Source organism: Garra rufa, chromosome 9, assembly GCF_049309525.1.
Source record: "Garra rufa chromosome 9, GarRuf1.0, whole genome shotgun sequence".
In the NCBI taxonomy this organism is placed as follows: Eukaryota; Metazoa; Chordata; class Actinopteri; order Cypriniformes; family Cyprinidae; genus Garra; species Garra rufa.
Window position 1 is genome coordinate 24,145,376 of NC_133369.1, and position 20,082 is coordinate 24,165,457.

The 20,082-nt window shown below is 33.7% G+C and overlaps 1 protein-coding gene across 1 annotated transcript in view; it reads right to left on the reverse strand.

The window, feature by feature from the left end:
* Positions 1–20,082, reverse strand: part of epb41l4b (erythrocyte membrane protein band 4.1 like 4B) — a 39,895-nt gene that overhangs the window by 10,835 nt on the left and 8,978 nt on the right. The window contains exons 3-16 of the mRNA XM_073847583.1: positions 19,915–19,957; positions 19,231–19,309; positions 15,769–15,813; positions 15,223–15,275; positions 14,990–15,110; positions 12,454–12,541; positions 10,246–10,334; positions 10,065–10,134; positions 9,630–9,799; positions 9,430–9,539; positions 9,269–9,299; positions 9,072–9,105; positions 6,204–6,319; positions 4,622–4,761 (exon numbers count right to left, since the gene is read on the reverse strand). Coding sequence (XP_073703684.1) covers positions 4,622–4,761; positions 6,204–6,319; positions 9,072–9,105; positions 9,269–9,299; positions 9,430–9,539; positions 9,630–9,799; positions 10,065–10,134; positions 10,246–10,334; positions 12,454–12,541; positions 14,990–15,110; positions 15,223–15,275; positions 15,769–15,813; positions 19,231–19,309; positions 19,915–19,957 — 1,189 coding nt within the window. The remainder of the gene's footprint in view (positions 1–4,621; positions 4,762–6,203; positions 6,320–9,071; positions 9,106–9,268; positions 9,300–9,429; positions 9,540–9,629; positions 9,800–10,064; positions 10,135–10,245; positions 10,335–12,453; positions 12,542–14,989; positions 15,111–15,222; positions 15,276–15,768; positions 15,814–19,230; positions 19,310–19,914; positions 19,958–20,082) is intronic.

Genomic DNA, 20,082 nt, shown 5'->3' on the forward strand with positions numbered 1-20,082 from the left:
TACTGCCAGATTCTGGAGGATAAACTTGAAAGAGTGCTACAAGAGGATGTGGTGCTGGTCCTTCAAGAGTCACTCTCAACTCATCTGTCTATAAAGCCTAGAAAAAAACCATCTCTATGTATTTGACAATACTTCAGAATGTTATTCTTATTAATTGAGGGTCATTTTTTAGGATTTTTTGCCCAAGCAAAGTCTCTGAGAACCTGACACATTGCACTTCTGGAGACTCAAGGTAGGTTGCAGTTCTGGAAAACGGTGGCACTGGAGACTAAATGGTTCCTGATGGTTTCATATCTGATTCTTAACATTAATTCTTACTTTTTTTGCAATTAACATGCATCTTTTCTCCTCCACCTGTTTGTTCTGACAATGCAGATGCAACAAGCGTTTTTCTGTCCGGTGGTCATGCCTTAACTTTGCAAATTGCAGTATTGCACTAGTATTGCATCCTTCTCATGGGCATTTAATAGTTTTTAACTTTTCAGTCTGAGGTAAATCTCTTTTTTGGCTCATTTTATCTGTAAAAGAAAATGTGCCTAATAATTCTGCACACCTGAATATAAGGAGTTTTTCACTTCCAGCCTTCATGGACAATTATATATCAATTATAAATAATTAAATACAAAATGAATAGTAGTTATTAAGATTGATGTGGTTTGGAATTATTCAAATGTGCTTGGGAAAAAAATATGACAAGAATATCAACTTGCCTAATAATTCTGCACTCCCTGTAAAGTTTTAAAAGATGTTCTAATTCTATGAGAATAAGAAGTCCACACCACAACTATGACAACACAGAGGAAGAATCACTTTCAGAACCATGTTTTCCAGCTGATAAATAATAAAAACATCAACAGCTAATCAGAATTGAGAAAGTGTTAAGGCCCTATCACACCTAGAACAATAACTACACTATTAGCATCAATACCAATAGATGTGCCTGTTGACAGCAACTTTGCTCAAAAGGTATCATCGCCCTAAGGCTGATAACATACAGGGCAACTTTTTGAGCAATTGCTTGATAATGCACGGGGCAACTTTTTGGCAATCTTGCTAAATGATGTTTTTTAGGCACTTTCCCATTGAGAATGGGCAATGAATTTCTTTTGAAATGCTTTAGACCAGTCCCTCAGGCCCTGTGTCTCAAAAAGTTTTGAATGCTTATAAGTTGTAAATGTGAATTTTGTCGTTGTTTTGGAGCACACTAGCTTATAAATAATCTTCATGGTCACATGATGATATAAAACGACAGGTCTACCGGGCAAAAAGTGTAGTTTTTAAAATATATTTAAACTTCTTATTTTAACATAAAAGTTCTTTAAAGTTGTGTTTTAGGCTGTAATGCTTTGGCACAGTATCTGTCAAACAATCTAAAACTAGAAAGCACAATATGGCTTAATCTCTTCATCAAGCCTGTTATCGTTGCGCATTTCAAAGTGAAGCGCACACTTCGTTCAGGCGATCAGCTCGTGATCCAGTGTTTTCCGTGCCTCAGAATGGCTCAGTTCACAGTGAATGCAGTAAACACGTTTATTGCATGTGCTGTGAGTTTAGCGCATGTTTGGGTAAGCAACGGCCACCAGTTACGCTTTATTTTCACAGCAGATGATTACAGCATTTTACTAGATTTGTAGGGAAAATACTGTCATCATCTGGCAAATTTTCATTTTTTTTACCCCAAGTCTTCATTTGTCTTTTTTTTTTAATATATTGCAATAATTATCGTGTCGTGGACTTCATAATGAGATATTATCATATTGTGAGATTTTGATATTGTTACGTCCCTAATCTTAAGGCTAACATATTCAACTAAAAACTTCAATTTTAATTTAAAATACTATTTTTTCTTTCTGAAAATGGCTTGAATGATATTGGTGCTCTGTGCTTAGAGCCTATTCTCCTAGAATCAGAACAAATATAAAAAATTTATCATTATCCACCTTATTCTTCAAAGCTGAAGTAAGACTTCCGGTTCATTAGCTGCTATAAAATGTTTTCACAACGCGCCATCAATCTGCCATATTGGCAGCACTGAACGTAAACAATGCCACTGAACTGAACAAAACTTGCAAATTTAGCTGATTATTGCCACTGAAAATAGTCAATTATTGGCATGTTTTGGGCTGTACCAATTGGTCAAACCAGGAAAAACATTTGGAGTACTATAGACTGCCAAAAGTTATAACAAATCAAGGAGAAAAATGCAAAAAAATGTCTGAGGAACAAAAGGCGTTTGTGGTTGGCCAAACTGAACCAAGATTTCCAAGGCAAGTTTGTGCTTATCATTTCTGGTCAGGTAGGTGAAATATTAGACTAATATCTTAATTAATACTGCTCTACGTATCTTTACCACCTGTTAACTTTAGTTTGTCAAAATATTGCACATGTTTTACACTAAACAATACTTTTGGATTAAACTATTTTTACACCAAAAAATGCTGTTTTATAAGAGAAGTCACTGACTTTTTGCGACAGGTGGGATTTAATTTAAGGCACTTCGCATTCATTTCTTTTGTATCCGTAAACGGCAATTGAGTGTCGCACAACTCTGAACTGAAATTCAGTGATGTCAAGGCTGTAATACAATTGATTTTCAAGGGACATGTGATCCAAGTTGAACGTAATTCAGACCCTCTCATCTCCCAATAGTAAGAAAATCTCTGGCGCAAACCTTCTACCCACCTTTTTTTTTTCCAATGCCAAAAAAAATATAGTTTCCAAATATAGTCCGGCTATGTGTAACCCACTTCCAGCCCAAATAACCTTGAATTTGGTTGCATGTCATTTTTTTAGCAAAATAACTAGTTAGATGTATGATATTCCATCCTGTAAGCAAACTCAGCAGCGTTTACAAGGTTTTATGGTTTAATTTTTTTTAATTGATGACTAGTCTAATATTGGGATATGTTTATTACGTCTATTAAATTTTCACTGACAGCCCAAATACAAACTTGTATTAGCCTAGACGTCTGGACTGTGTTTTCACGGCTAATAGACATCTTTTAGATCAAAAATTGCTTGCTGGGAAGCCTGTGGGTGAGACTTCTGGTTCATTATCTGCTATAAGGAAATAGCACCAATTTGCAGTATCAAGCAGCAAGACATGAGCATAAGACATAAAATTTACAAATGGCTCTGCCCGCTCTTACAAGAAGAAGAAGGTGTAAAGAGAAATAGCAAGAAGAATAACAACATGCAGTAAAAGGTAAAACTGTTTACACTACAAACCACCGTGTTCATATTTATGATAATAAATAAATAATATGGTAAGACACACCTACCTGCTTAATAAATCAAAACAAGCTGTTTTATACAGCTAAAAATAGCTGGATGTGGATGAGACTGGAAGCCAGACCCATGAAATTTACAAATGGCCACGCCCGCTCGTACAGGAAAAATAAGATGGATAGTTATGGTTTTTAAAACGACAGACAGCACTTCTATGCTATTGTCCGTTGGTGTGGATGCTAATATAATTATTGTGATCAGTGTTGCCAGATCGGGTTGACGATTTCCAGCCCAAAAGCTCACCAAAACCCGCCCACTTCAACAAAAACCAGCCCAAATTTTAACTGCCAAAATAATGAGAATTTTATTGCCATGTCAAGGTTGATAAGGACCATTTTTATCTCTTTGAAAAAAGAATGACAAAATAAAATAAAGATAAATAAATTTCACAGGAATATGGATCAAAACAGTTCGAAAATATGCGCAAAATGTCCAAAAATCTTTTCAAAGTGGCAATTAACCGATGACTTTAACCCTTGGAAAAACACATGCATCATTTTCAATGTCCACAGTTAAAATATGCTCATTTCTGTGCAAAAAGTGCACAATAAAGTGATGAGAAACAAATGTAATGTAGCTGGCATTTACGTTCATGCACACACCCACGTTTTCTTATTTCAGTTACAATTATATTTAGAAGTCTTCTATTCATCTCTCACCACATGTAATCCACGTTGTGAGATTTGGGTCACTTAGACTTTTTATCGTGTAACTTATATTTAGGCCACTTTGCCATCGCAATTACTTAAAATTAATAAATGAATAAGCTTCATATTCAAAATCTTGCCCGTTATAGCGCCAAAACCCCGTCACATCTCACTAACGTTAAAGACGTAAATTGATTGACAGGTCTCTGTTAAACTAAACCAGTAAGGGTTGCGTTAAGCAAAAATGAGTTGATGACTGCACTACACATTATATTACTGTGATACTTTGAGCTCGAAGGTAATTAAAATAACAATGACTAATGATAAAAGCGAAGAAAAAAGCAGCTGATTGGGCGGCTTTTATTTTTTTAAAGCAGCCCAAATTTTGTCTACCCGCCCAATGCGTTATTCTCTGGTCCAAGCCGATCAAAAGAAGCCCAAAACCCGCCCAATCTGGCAACACTGATTGTGATAGTCAACACTTTTTGTGCGACTCCCATCTACAGGTTAAATCGACACGCCTACAGGTGGCGACAAGTGAGCCAGGTTGCCAGGTTTTCACAAGAAATTCATTCTCCATGCTGAGCAAAAATAAACATGCCCGTAATATGTAAGAAAATTAATATAATCTATTGATTGTAGCACCTATGTCAAGTCAAGTAGCTATAGTCAGACTCAGGACTCACTAGGTTTAGCTGTTGTGAGGCACAGTGCTTCCTGTTTTTCGAATCCATGGTGATGATAGCAGCGATGAATCTTTCCAGAAAGAGGAGCCTCGTTCTCCTCCACACTAAACCTCCGGGTGTCTGCAGTGCTCAAAGGGAAGCTATAAAACAACGCACAACAGTGACAAAGTGTACAATGCTACATACGACAGCTCCACATTATGTTTGCTCTGTATGACGTAAAGATTGAGAAAACAAAAGAGGTGCTCAAGTTCATTCATTCTTGTGTACACACCCACCCACACATGCAGCAGAGTGGCATATGTCATGTTTATTGATCCATATACATTCACAACACAATTAGCACCAATGCAAACCTGAGCTGGTACTTATCTATTGATTTATTTTCAAGTAGCATGTTTATGAATAACCAGGGTAAAAATGACAGGCAGAAACATGCACACAGCTTTCTAATATAATAACAGAGTGCTTATGAAAGTGATTTTAATGGATGGAGCAAAAACAACAACAACCGTTTATGCAAATGGTGTTATTAAACAGAAAATGGAACGGTGTGAATGTTAATACAAAAATGAGAAGCAAATGTCATGGGTTTACATAATCAATAACATTGAGTCGATTAGTGTAAACAACACATTTATTAAGGCAGGTCTCATTGCAGCAGTCCATAATCATTAAAAACCCAGTCCCTTGCTGATTGAACAGATTTCAATGGCCAAGCAAGAAGGTTTCTACCTTAACACTTCAGCAAATATGTAATGATCATTAGCACTTATAGAACAGCTGTCACGAGTACTTTCAAGGTGAATTTAAATTATAGAAAAAGAAGGGTTTGTAAACAGTGAGGTGCTTGGCATGATATTATATAAGTAAACTTTGAAACATAATCTATGAATTAAAATGATAAAATAGGCTATAATCTAGAACAATGCTCAGTCTCAGTCTGGCTTCTGAAGGTTCTTGCACACTTTAACAACTTGGTAAGATCGATCTCATGTGTTAGAGCCGCATTCGAACGAAACTGAGCAACCTTGCTATAGAATATACAGCCACAACAGCAGCAGTTTAATTTGCTAGTTCTAAATTTTATCGTAATTCATGCAAAACTCTAAAAGCTATCAACATGCGGATTGTCAGAGTCAAACGTCAAGATCTGCATATGCTGAATATGTTTTTGTCATTTCAGGATGCGGACAAGTCACATGATGGATGATCACAAGCAACGGATGACTCCTGCAGGTGTGATGATGCAGATGGATGACAAGGCTGTGAGTGGATGCGAGCATTCGGCGGTCTCTTTTGCTAAGGTGAGCAGCTCATCGAAACACTCTTTCACATGCTCACAGCGCAGTCATAACTTTGTCTCTGTGCACGATTGACACACTCCTGCCACTCAAACTGCTCTCACCAAACCCACCACTGCTCGCAGGGGGTCTGTCCACATTGGAGGGTCTAAATCAGACACATATGCACATGCAGGTGAAACACAGATGAGATCAGCCAACATTTTGTGTTTTTAAACAGAAACTGAAAGATTGGCAGAGGATTTATCTTTCAGTTTCAGTAGATAAAAAATGTATACCTGTGTGGTGGTGGAATGTGTCCCATTTCCATTGGCTGTATGTATAGGGGAGGGGTTAGACTAGGCGGATGTGATCTTTGCCAAGGTTCCTGTGCAATTGGAATGTTGTGCTTGTACTTGAGGGAAACAGAAAAAATGTGATTCGTTAGTGAAGTCTCTTGCTAGTTACTTCAGCATTAAGAACAAAAATTTCCTCATAATTCCCCATCATTTTCTCACCCCTGTGTCTTTCAAGATGTTCATGTCTTTCTTTCTTCAATCACAAAGAAATTAGGTTTTTTGAGGAAAACATTCCAGGATTTTTCTCCATATAGTGGAATTCGGTGGGGATCAATGGGTTGAAGGTCCAAACTGCAGTTTCAATGCAGCTTGAAAGCCTCTACATGATCCCAGCCGAGGAATAAGGGTCTTATCTAGTAAAAAGATCTGTTGTTTTCTTAGAAAAATGTATATTTATGTACCTTTTAACCACAAATGCTCCTTGTACATCCCTGCGACTTCACACGTTACGTGTTCAAAAAGGTAGGGTAGGGTGAAAAACTGCTTTAACTTTTTTTTTTTGTAAAGGGGTCATAGATGAAAAAGGGTTTAAGCATAAAAACTATAAGTGTAATACTGCTTTAAATTGTTGTTTTTACCAAACAAATATTAAAAAGTTTTCTGTTTAGTTTAATTGCATTTTTGTTTTTGTTTTTTGAGCAAAACAATTTATATCATACATTTTTCCCTAATTTACAGAAGACACCCACTAACATGTCATTTAGTGTAACTGTCTTGTCAGGCATATTACAACAAAAATCAATTTATGACATATTAAAAGAGAAATTACTTTCACCCTAAATACTAATTGGATCTAATTCTACATTTGTAAAACATTTGGCACTATCCTAGGTTTTATCCATTTGTCAGTAAGAATTTTTTACTCATTTAAAACACAATAAAATGTAATATGCTCCATTATTCTTTTTATATATTTTAATATTTACAAATCAGAATAAGCATGCTGTTTGAATTTATACATAAATATTGTGTTACACTGAATGACAACGTAACATTATTTCTACTAAATTTTGACATTTTATTTTCCAATAACTTAAAACCTTAAAAGTAGACACTTTACTTACATTTAATGTGCTTTCTATGGACATAAAATCACTTTTGTAAATTTCTTTTGACGTGGACATCTTAACGTCTTTGACCCAAAGGGCGTTTGACTTTCTTTGCATGTACTTCTGCCTGAGTTCAAGCTAGTGCAAAATAAGCATTTGAGGTTAAAAAGTCTTTATTTTTCATAGAAATGACAATCGTTTTGCTAGATAAGACCCTTATTCCTCGGCTGGGGTCGTGTGGAGCCCTTTGAAGCTGCATTACAACTGCATTTTGGACCTTCAACCCTTTGACCACCAATAAAGTCCACTATATGGAGAAAAATCCTGGAATGTTTTCTTCAAAAACCTTAATTTTTCTTTCGACTGAAGAAAGACATGAACATCTTAGATGACATGGGGGTGAATAAATGATCATGAATTATTATTTATTCTGGAAATGAACTTCTCTTTTAAGAACTGAGTCAGCTAAGCATCAGAGTATGTAAAAACACCAAAAAAAAAAAATAATTATCATGCTTTGCTCATAAGATTTTTTTTTCAGAATGTTATTTGGAGATTAAAATGAGTCACAAGGCTCCGGTTTTCTACAAAACCCCTAAAGGGACATGATGATGGAAGAAAACTGTGATGTAAGGAAAAATGGTATTTAAACCAAGTATTGTGAAAAGTGTTCTCTTGCAAAAAAACCTTTGCATTTGCTTGGAAATTGGGATTTTTTTTTTTTTGTTTGTTTGTTAAAAACTATAACTATTGTTATAAGCAAATATAACCTTTTCTTCCATCATATATTAGTTTTCACATTTTTTGGAAAGGGCCCCCAAATATAATGTTTGCCTTGGGAAGGACCCTTAAAACTTCCCTTAAAGATAATATTCTAGCACTTTTTCACAAGAAATACACTGCCGTTCAAAAGTTTAAGATTAGCAAGACTTGTAATGTTTTTTTAAAGAAGTCTCTCACTCTAATCAAACCATTTATTTAAATTTTTACAATATATAATAATGGTTCCTATTTTAATATACTTTAAAAAATATAATTTATTCCTGTGATGCAAAGCTGAATTTTCATCAGCAATTATTAACAAATATTCTTTTTTTTGGGGAACTATGATACTTTTTTTCAGAATTCTTTGATGAATAAAAAGTTATAAAGAACAGAATTAATTCAAAATATACATCTTTTCTATCACTTTTTATCAATTTAACCTTGCTGATATCCTGATAAAAATAAAGTAAAAATGTACTGATCCCAAACTTTTAAACACTACTGTATATTGTTAGAAAAGATTTCTATTTTAAATAAATGCAGTCATTATTAACTTTTTAGTCAAAGAATCCGGAAAAAATAACTCGCAATTGTGAGTTTGTATCACGCAATTTTGAGAAAAAAAACCCCTCAGAATTGTGAGATAACAAGTCACAATAACCTTTAAAAAAATTGTATTCCATAATGCAGCCTTGATGAGTATAAGAAACTTCTTTGAAAACATTTAACTTTTAAACAGCAGTGTATTTCGTAATAAATACAGAGAATTGTGACTTCGTGAATTGTGATTTCCTACTGTTATAAAATAAAATAGTCTTATATAAAACTAAATGAAATGGTAAAAATATAATTTTATAAAAACATATTCAATTAATATTTAGGCAGCCCTAATGGCCTTAAGACACCAGTCAAAAATCCCTGATGTAGCAGCTACATCCTCATGTATTTCTTCCTAAAATAATGATGTAAAGTATGAAGGATATTGAAAGAGTACCGGTGTTAAGCTTGGCTCAGGGCTGGTCTGTGCACTACAGAATAAAGAGAAAATCTTTCATTACATAATCACAACCAGTAGAAACAGAATAATTTTTTTATTACTCATTTTCATTACTCAAACACAGCAAATAAAGAGGCATTTAAAAAGCATGTTTTTATATCTGAGTGCTCATAATTGTGTTTGTTTAGCTTTACCTTAGATGTGGGTGTTTTGCTGGAGTTATATCTGTGGAAGACAAATTTGATGTGCTACTTGTATTAAAAGCAGCATTTAAAGGCTTTAAGATTAATACATGCAGGACAAACAGACATTAAGCATATCAGAAATGCATTAGGTTGATTATTATTAGACTTACTCTTGACCATAGACTGGGCCCGTGATGGATATCTTTTACTCGGTCTTCGCTCAAAAGTGCTTGCTCTTCTGACTTTACCACTATGTGTGGCCTGATATTCAGTCCTTCCACTGTAAAAAACAAAAACAAATAACATGACACTTAAAAATTGTTACGGTTTATGTTGGCAGAATCGACACACGTGTACGTACAATACGTACCTGAATCTAAAGCGTGAGCCGATGCGTGTGAAGTCACTGCGGTTGCTCTTGTTGTGGGTTGGCTGTCGGAGCCGGAAGAAGGCATGTCTCTCGACCGCACACTTCCATAAGTGCTTACACTCCCGAGAACTCGAAAGCTGAAACACAAATGTGTGCTCCTGCTCTCGGCCCTGCACATAAATATACAGGCACTTAAGTTTTAGAGCACTTCAAAATATAGCTTTTCCAAATTATTATTATTATTTTTAATGTTCAACTATTGTATAGGTTAAGCTAAATACTTAATTGTTCTCCCACATTGAAATATATTAAGCCAAATTAAAATGTATTGTACAAGTATGACATCACAGCAATAGTGATTATTTGACCAGCTTATCAAACAAGGCTGAAGGCCCCCGATAAGTGAGTGCAATCTTGCATGTATGTATAACTTACCTTCTCATCATCTTCCACTACTACTAATGTCAGACGGTTCTTCCTGAAGTCAAGACGGGTTATTTTAGGCCTGAATGGAAACATTTACATACAGAATGTTAAGATGGAAAATATCAGCCATGACTTAAGAGTCAAATCCTAGCATTGTTCAGAACAACTGGAGTGTATCTGTGAATCTCACCAAAAGAAGAGACCAATTTTGCTGGATCCCTCAAAAACAAGGATTCCGGTTGGTGTGAGTCCCAGAGCATATTCTCCTCCATCCCGTCCCTGCATATCAGGATACAATACTTTTACACAGCAGTCTCACACCATCTCAAAAGTATATTACACAGGTTTTACATTTTAACAGGTATAATGTATACACTACCGTTCAAAAGGGTAGGATATTATTTGTTTATAAATATTTTGTTTGGACAATTCTTGGACTATATTTGATAAAAATACTGTAAAACAGTAAAATTGTGAAATAATATTACAATTTACAAACAGCTGTTTACTAATTTAATATATTTCACAATGTAATTATTATTATCTATGTTAAAACAGTTTAACTTGATATTTGTGTGAAATCTGTGATACATTATTTGTAGGATTCTTTGATGAATAGAAAGTTGAAAAGAAGAGCATGTATTGGGAATAGAAACTGTCACTTTTGATCAATTTAATCCATCCATGCTGAAGTTTTAATTTCTTAGATTTTTTTCTTACCAAAAACATTTAAATCACACCTATACCTATGAAATCAGAGCTTTCGCCACCGAATAAACAACAAAAAAGGTAATTGTGACTTTTTATCTCACATTTCTGACTTTTTTCTCAGAATTGTGTAATACAAAATGGCAATTCTGACTTTTTTTCGGAATTGTGAGATATAAACTCAGTCAGAACTGCATGACGCAAACTCACCATTCTGACTTAAGAATTACATTTTTATTTCGAAATTGTGACCTTTTCTCAGAATTGACTTTATTTCTCAGAATTGCGAGAAACTCGAAAAAACAAAATTGCGAGTTTATATCTCACAATTCAGAGGAAAAAAGTGTAAGATGAAACTCGCAATTGTGAAAAAAGTCAGAATTGTGAGATATAAACTTACGATTCTGAGAACATATCAGTCTTTTTCCCTCAAAATTGGACTTTATAACTCTCAATTGCCAGTTTGTATCTCACAATTCTGAGAAAAACAAATATGTAAGATACAAACTTGCATTTGCGAGAAAAAAAGTCTATCTCTTTATATATTTATGATACGCAATTCTGACTTTACAACTCGCAATTCCAAGTTTTTATCATGTAATTTAGAGAAAGTCAGAATTGCGAGTTTATATCTCACAATTCTGAGAAAAAAGTCAGAATTCAGAAATATAAACTCACAACTGTGCAAAAAAAGGCAGAATTTCGAGATACAAACTTGCATTTGTGAGAAGAAAGTTTGTTATTAATTATTAGTTTGTATCATGCAATTCTGACTTTATAACTCGCCATAGTAAGTTTACATCGTGTAATTTTTGGAAAAAAAAGTCAGAATTGCGAGTTTATATCTCACGATTCTGAGAAAAAAAATCTGAATTTCAAGAATAAAATTCATATAAACTCACAATTGTAAAAAAAAAAAAAAAAAAGAGTCAGAATTGCGAGAAAGAAACTCACATTTGCAAGGAAAAAAGTCAGAATTCTGAGAAAAAACAACAAGAAATTGCATGTTTTTATCTTGCAATTCTTTTTCTTGCATGTATGCGTTTGTATCACAGTTCTGACTTTATAACTCGCCATTGCAAGTTTACACCATGTAATTTTCGGGGGAAAAATATCAGAATTGCTCATTTATATTCCACAATTCTGACTTTATAACTTGCAACTGCGAAATTAAATCTGATCAGGGGAATTGGGAATTTATCAATTATCAATTTTGTGGAAACAAGTCAGAATTGTGAGATAAAAAGGTGCAATAAGTTAACCTTTAAATTCTTTTTTCAGTGGCAGAAACGGGCTTCCATAGTACCTCCTGATATCACAGCTTTTAAGAGCTGATGCATTAAATTGATGGATGAACAGGTGGATAATATTACTTCTACTAATGCTATTTTAAGGATCAATTCAGCTGCTGTGTAGTGGAATATCACTGCTGTTGTGAAGGAATAAACACAGCATTTAAGAAAGTATAATAATGATATAGAATGATGTAATGGAGATATTATGGGGTCTAATATTGTCTTTGTGAAGTACAGTCTTATTATACAGCTCCTGTTATAGGAGATAATTCTCCTTTTGTGAAGGTACAACAGGGTGTAGATAAAAATAAATGAAACCAAGAATTTGAATAAACTGCAGTCCTTGAAATCCAAGTACTGGAAGGATGTAAATGAACTAAAGGGAGTAAACTGACCTTCACAAAGTGCATGTCCACTCCGTACATCTCCAGCCACTTGCACTTGTTCAGGAAATTCAGCTCAGCTTGAGAAGGAATCATTCCCCTGTAGAGAGACATACTGGTGAAACTCATGAGCTGTAATGAACACCATAACTCATCATTCAAGTCTTTGTCCAGCGCCCCTGTCATTTCATGGCCAGACTACAGCAACTCCCTCTTGCACAGCCTGACAGCATTTGCCATATGTCCCATCAAGCGCATCCAAAGTTTTGCTGCACTTGTTATTAATCCTCTCACATTATACTTCTGCTCTGTGCCCAAATCTCTACATTGGCAGACAGAATCTGCAAGAATTCAATTCAAACCATTATTTCTCTCTTGCACTGTCTATTTCAACCCCCAGGTCTATAAACTTTCAAAATTTCTCATTTTATTTCCAGGATCAACAAACAATCCAGACCCATTTAAACAAATGCAACAGTTTATCTGTGGGAACCAATCTGCAGCGGAGCACGTACTTGTACAGTAGCACGCTGACTTTGATGATTGCTCTTAAAAAAGGGTCAAATGCAGAGCTGAGGATTTAATTAAAACCACAGGGAGAGCGAGTTTTCAGCTCATGTTAAATGCACGTAAACAGTTCAAGTGAGATTATCACTAGCAAATGAAAGTGTCCAAATCTAATTGAGTGAGACCATATCTGACACTTCAAGCTTTTTAAGGACTTCATTCAAAACACACACAAGCACAATATTACAACTACAACTACATTTTGTTGGTCACTTGCTCGATGGTTCAGTTGTTTTAGTTGTTTTATATTAAACATCAAATATGATATGCTACGATTAGTCAGGTTACATAGTACTTTAGCTTTTAGTCAACTTGTATGTCAGCACATTCAGTACCAGCTGCCAAACTGTACACTCTTAAAAATATTTTTTTACTGGCATTAATGCTTCCATGAAGAACCTTTAGCATGAATGGAAACTTTACATTGCAACAAAACAATTGTAAAATCCAATCATAAGAATGGAATTTAGTGTGTAACGTGGAATGTCATGGAATTTGACAAATTTGGGATAAATAAATGATGTATATATATTTATTTATGAAATAAATTAAGCAAAGATGCTTTTGATTATTAATGTTGTGTTATTGGAAAACAGAATTTGATTTTACTTTTACTTTTAATAAATTGCTGTTAAATTGTGTACGTTTCATGATTTAAATAAATTAGACATGCTTTTTGATTATTATTTTATTTATTTAAGCATTAAAACAGAATCTAGAAAAGGAGTCCAGAAAAATGAAAAACAGAAAAAAAGGAATTTGGAAAAAAATAAAACAGAATTTAGAAAGAAAAAAAGTATTTCATAGGGCCTTAAAAATTGATTTTTTATTAAACTTTTTATAATTTGCTGTTAAATCATGTATGTTTTATGATTTCAATTAATTAGACATGCTTTTTTTATAATATATTTTTTTTAATTTAACCATTAAAATGGCGTGTAGAAAAGTAATGAAATCAGAAAAAAAATAATAATTTGGGGGGAAAAAATGGAAATTGAGCGGGTGAAAACGTATTTCATAGGGCCTTAAACTTTAAATTTTTGCTCAACTTTTAATAAATTGATGTTAAATTGTGTAGGTTTCATAATTTCAATTAATTAGACATGCTTTTTGATTAATATATATTTATATATACTTTTTTATTTAACCAATAAAATAATCTAGGAAAGGAATCCAGAAAAACTAAAACAGAAAAAACGGAATTTGAAAAAAAAAATTGGGGACTTTTAATAAATTGCTGTTAAATTATGTACATTTTATGATTTCAATTAATTAGACATGCTTTTTGATTAATATATTTTAATTTAACTATTAAAAAGTCTAGAAAAGGAATCCAGAAAAATGATAACAGAAAAAAAGGAATTTGGAAAAAAAATTAAACGGAATTTGAAAAAAAAAAAAAGTATTTTTTAGGGCCCTAAAAATTTAGTTTTTGTTAAACTTTTAATAAATTGCTGTTAAATCATGTACGTCTTATGATTTCAATTAATTAGACATGCTTTTTGATTAATATTTTTTGTTATAATAATTTAACCATTAACCGTTAAAACTTTAAGTCTAGAAAAATTAAAACAGAAAACTTTAATGGAATTTGAGAAAAAAATAAACCGTATTTCATAGGGCCTTAAAAATTAAATTTGTGTTAAATTAAAATGCTGTTAAATCATGTACGTTTTATGATTTCAATTATTTAGACATGTTTTTTTACCATTTAAACAGAGTCTATAAAAATTCTAAAAAATCCAGAAAAATGTAAACAGAAAAAAATTAATTTGGGAAAAAAAAAACAAAACCGAATCTGCGAAAAAATAAAAAGGATTTCATAGGTATCCAATAATAAAACATTTTCTTTAGATTATTGAAACGTTCCTCACACTATTAACAAAAAGGTTCTTCAGGCAACCCAAAAACAAAACCCTTTTGAAATCTTTTTTTTTAAGAGTGTAGAGTGGGGTTAAATAATATTGACGGGTGGGGTTACCTGCACTCAGCCCATTTGCGGTAGATGTCCGCCTCCATGATCTCCGTTTGTTTGGGTGAAAAGCGAAACTCTGATACCAACCCTATAGAGTGTTCTAATGGATCACAATCGCCAAGTTCACCTATTAACACATGAAACAGAAAGAAATGGAAATAAAAGGCAAAAAATCTGCCTTTAAATATGCAAATACATGAAAAAACGTCCAAACTGCCAATAAAACGCACAGAACTCACTTTGTAAGCAGTAAGCCCCGAGCTCCACAGCCACGTCATATGGACATTTTAACCTGCTCAGGGAAAAGGAGAGACTTAATGACCCCTAAAACAGCCACTAAATGTGTTTGCAGAATTTAAAAGGTAACTTTCATAGCATTCAGCTGACATCGTTTTCAAACAATGGTCAAAATCCACTCCCGTAAAACGTGACATGACGAGACCCTGTGTTTATGTAAGAAAGTGTGTGCCCCCTGTGTGGGAAAGTGTGTCGGAGCGTATCTGTGCTCTTAAATTAGAAGCTGTGTGTTGGTTCTCATTGGAGTTTCTTTTATTAAAAAGGAGCAGAGCAGCCCCCAGGAGACCAGACCCAGATTATACACACTGAAACAGAGCTTTTATTGGACCCCGGTAGAAACCCTGCCTCGCTGTGTGTGCACGTAAGAGAGGGAGGGTCAGAGGTGTGACACAGGGCGTACAGGAGGATATGAAAGGCTGTCTCTTTTTCCACTGCGTGTGCATGTTTGTGTGTGTGTGTCTGGCTGTGAGGTAAGCGCAATTTCTTACTTGCCGGACAGTATATCTTGTCTAAGCTGCAGTACGAAGAGATACCTGCAAAAAAATAATCATAAATATGTTACATAATCATAAATATGTTCAGTATTACAGTGCAAATATTTTACCATACATACAGAGCTGGATAGTAACTGATTACGTAATCAGATTCCAAAAATTAAATACTTGTAATAAGATTTAATTACACTACCATTCAAAAGTTTTTTTATGTTTTTTTAAAGAAGTCTCTTCTGCTCACCAAGCCTGCATTTATTTGATCCAAACTACAGCAAAAACTGTACAATTTTACCATTTAAAATGACTTATTTCTATTTAAATATATTTTAAAATGTAATTTACTGCTGTGCTTTCAAAGCTGAATTTTCAGCATAATTCCTTGAGTCTTCAGTGTCACATGATCCTTCAGAAATCATTTTAATATGCTGATTTGCTATTCAAAGAACATTTAATTTTATTATTAATATTTAAAACAGTTGAGTACATTTTCGTTTAGCATACTTTGATTAATAGAAACATCAGCCTTTTTTTGGGAAAGAAATTATATAAATTAATACTTTTATTTAGCAAGGATGCTTTAAATTGATCAAAAGTGATGGTAAAGACATTTTTAATGTTACAAAAGATTTCTATTTCAGACAAATGCTGTTCTTCTGAACTTTCTATTCATCAAAGAACCTTGAAAAAATTCTATTTCACCGTTTTCAACATAATAATAACAATAAATGTTTTTTGAAAAGCAGATCTGCATATTAAAAGGATTTCTGAAGGATCATGTGACTAGAGTAATGATGCTAAAATTCAGCTTTGAAATCACAGGAATAAATTACATTTTAAAATATATTCAAATAGAAAACAGTTATTTTAAATAGTAAAAATATTTCAGAATTTTACTGTATTTTGGAACAAATAAATGCAGGCTTGGTGAGTAGAAGAGACTTCATGTTGTTTATTACAACAGATGGAACATATTTTATGTATACATAATTTTATATCAATATGGTACATGATTATCCTGTTTAAAGCAATGTGACAAACGAGTTAGGTCAAAAGTAATCTAAAAATAGTCTGATTATATTTCATAAAATGTGTCATGTAATGGATTACATTACTAACTACAATTTTATGTAATTTAATATCAGTACAGATTACAATTTGTAAGTAATCTACCCAACTCTTCAAACATATTTAGTAGGATGAACTAATAAAATCTGTCTTGTATGATAAGCAAATAATTATTTTCATGTAATGGTCAATAAATCGATGATAAAAATGTTTTATTTTGTCAAAACAATGAAATGAAAAATAAACAGATAAAAATAGAAGAAATAAATACATGAACATTTAAAAAAATAATTCACCCAAAACTAAAAATGTTGTTGAGGAAATTTTCACACCAGTATATCATCTTTGGACTTTGAACACTTTCACTTTTCATTCTTTCGAATTCGCAATCTTAGTGTCATGTATTACAAGAAAATTGTGTTTACATCTTTACACCTCTCACTTTCCAAGACTAAAACAAATGTTTGAAAGATGGATTCATATTCTTTCTGAAAAGAACAACAATACAATTACAAACTAGCTAATATAATGTTTATTAAAAAAATGAATAGACGAGTCATGACATACACAACATGCTGTACTATGTCGACTAATAAATTATAGAAAGTTAAGCAAACATGAAATGTGTTTCCAATACAGATTTGCGCAAAACGTTTTGAAATGTTTTATGAATGTCGACGAATAACCATTGTGAAATTACAATGTTTCCATTAAACGATGTTATGCAACTAAAACATAATTTTTTCCTCTTGCAATAAGTCATGGCGACCGATTTTGGTGGGTTTATTTAAATCGCAACCTCCGCAGTACCCATTATTTTTAATTGAAGGAAAAGTAGACGTCTATCTTTAGCAAAGCAGCGTGGAGCAGCGAGCCATTATGCAGAGTAAATAAGAGGGTTATTTACCAAGCAGTAATGGCAGGGAAATAAGTAGCATAAGTAGCACTCACAGGTATATTTTTTGCAATAGCCAACAAAACATTGTATAAGTCAAAATTATCGACTTTTATTTTATGCTAAAAATCATTAGGATAAGTAAAGATCAGGTTCCATTAAGATATTTAGTAAATTCCCTACCATAAATATATCAAAACTTAATTTTTGATTAGTAATTAATAAAAAATTTCAAATTTGGACAACTTTAAAAGCAATTTTCAATATATAGATATTTTTTGCACCCTCAGAATTTCAAATAGTTGTATCTCAGCCAAACCATACATCGATGGAAAGCTTTATTCAGCTTTCAGATCTCCAGAGATTTACAATAATTGACCCTTATGACAGGTTTTGTGGTCCAGGATCACATATGAGGTGTTTCTTAGTACATTAAAGAATGATGTGACTTTTATGTACACCAGGTGACCTGTAAATGTGAAAAACTGTTTGCATTGCAGTTTTGCAAAATATTCCTTTTTTGAATTGCCTGAAAAAAAGCATGAAAACTTCTATGCGATATATGGGAGTTTTGTGAAATTGATGCGAAAATAAAAATATGTAATATTAAATTGGCTGTCAGTGACGGTGCTCGCCTGTTTTTTTGCCCAGAAAACCAACTTGCTCACCTTCTCTGGTTCAAAAGTGGTCTTTTACTTCACTTTTACATTTCTCTTGAAAACCAAAGCATCCATCCTCTATCATTTCCTCAGTATTCGCATCATTTTTGCCATGCACATATTCGCATTTGCATTTACGCTTGCACTGAAACATCTCTCTTTCAGTTTACCACTGTACTGTCCGTTGTTCAACTAAACCAAAAAATTGTTATTTCTATAAAGGAAGTAATGTATTTGGTATATAGCCGAACACCAGTAATACTGGTAACACCGACTACCACAGCAAGCCTTGTACTGACTCAAAACTACCCTAAAAGTAGCCCAACTGCATTTCGAGGGGGGTTCCTCAATAAAAATCTCATTCCGCATTTGACAAGGTTCCTTGGCATTTCAGGGCATATGTATCAAGTAACTGGGGTTGCTTCAACCCCTGGACATGACAAACACGTGTTAAAGTTGCCCAATTCCGCGGGAAAAGCAAGGAATATTTCAATCTTCTGAAGCCATATAATAATTATGTTTAACTTTGTCACTTCAGAAGACAATACATTGCATGAACTCTATAGACAAATTAATTATATTTTTATATAGAGCCTTTTTGTCATTATGGCACTTGATAGCTGCAGTTTTCATTCACTTCATTATGTGGAGATGAAAGAATATTGAAGAGGCCATGATATTGTTTAAAACACAAACAAACATCTTCTGAGTTTCAAATATGAAAAGTAAGTCAGACTTGAAATGTAGGTTATATAATGATGAACATTTTCATTTTTGGGTGAACCATCTCTGTTAAAAATCTTTACAAGTGAGGCATATATGACTAGTGTTGTTTACCTGGTGAACTCTTCATGGAGGTTATTGGGCTCTGAAGAATAGAATTTAACCCTGAAAAACAATCTGTACGGAGGTTCATCTACGACAGAGAGATTGTACGAGTTAGAGTATGCATACACGTCAATGAAAACAGACACCCAATGTCAATGACTGAAATCTGTACATAAACTTGAAGGGAAAAAAGACAAGAAGCTCTCCTTGAAGGTTATGAAAGATTGTTGTCATAGAGACAGGCATAAGTCAGCTAATGTTGATTCAGTGTGACTCAACAGCTTTTAAAAGTGTTGTAAAGCATACACCATTCTGAAGGGTAGCATTGCAGTTAAGCTATATATACAGAAAAAAAAATGCAGGAGAGACTGAATCAATGGCCTTATTTCACCGACAACAAATTTTAGGATTGCACAAGTTGCGTGGCCTGAAATATTTGAAATCAGATTATATTGATGCTGTTTCCATCTCTAGCTTTCTCCATTCATTTGGGCATACATTGGGATTGGCTCTAGTTACACCCATAGGATCCACTCATAGACACTTGTCAGCAGTCACTAAGGCAACAGTAGATTATGAGCCCAAGGTCATCAGCCATCTGTGACCAGCCAACTAAACAACTCCACAATAACTACTTGTATGAGCGTGTGTGAGTGCGTGTGTGCGTGTGTGAGATGTCTTATGACTACTCACGTCTAATCTGCTTTTTTATGGGTTTGGCTGCATCCAACCATTGCTGAAAAAATAAGAAAATGTGAAGTACAAGAGAGTAGAAAACAGCATGGGAGGATTGGGGGAGACAGTTGGAGGGAGGGAGGGAGGGAGAAGGAACAAGACAGAGTTTGTTATTAGTCTGAGTGT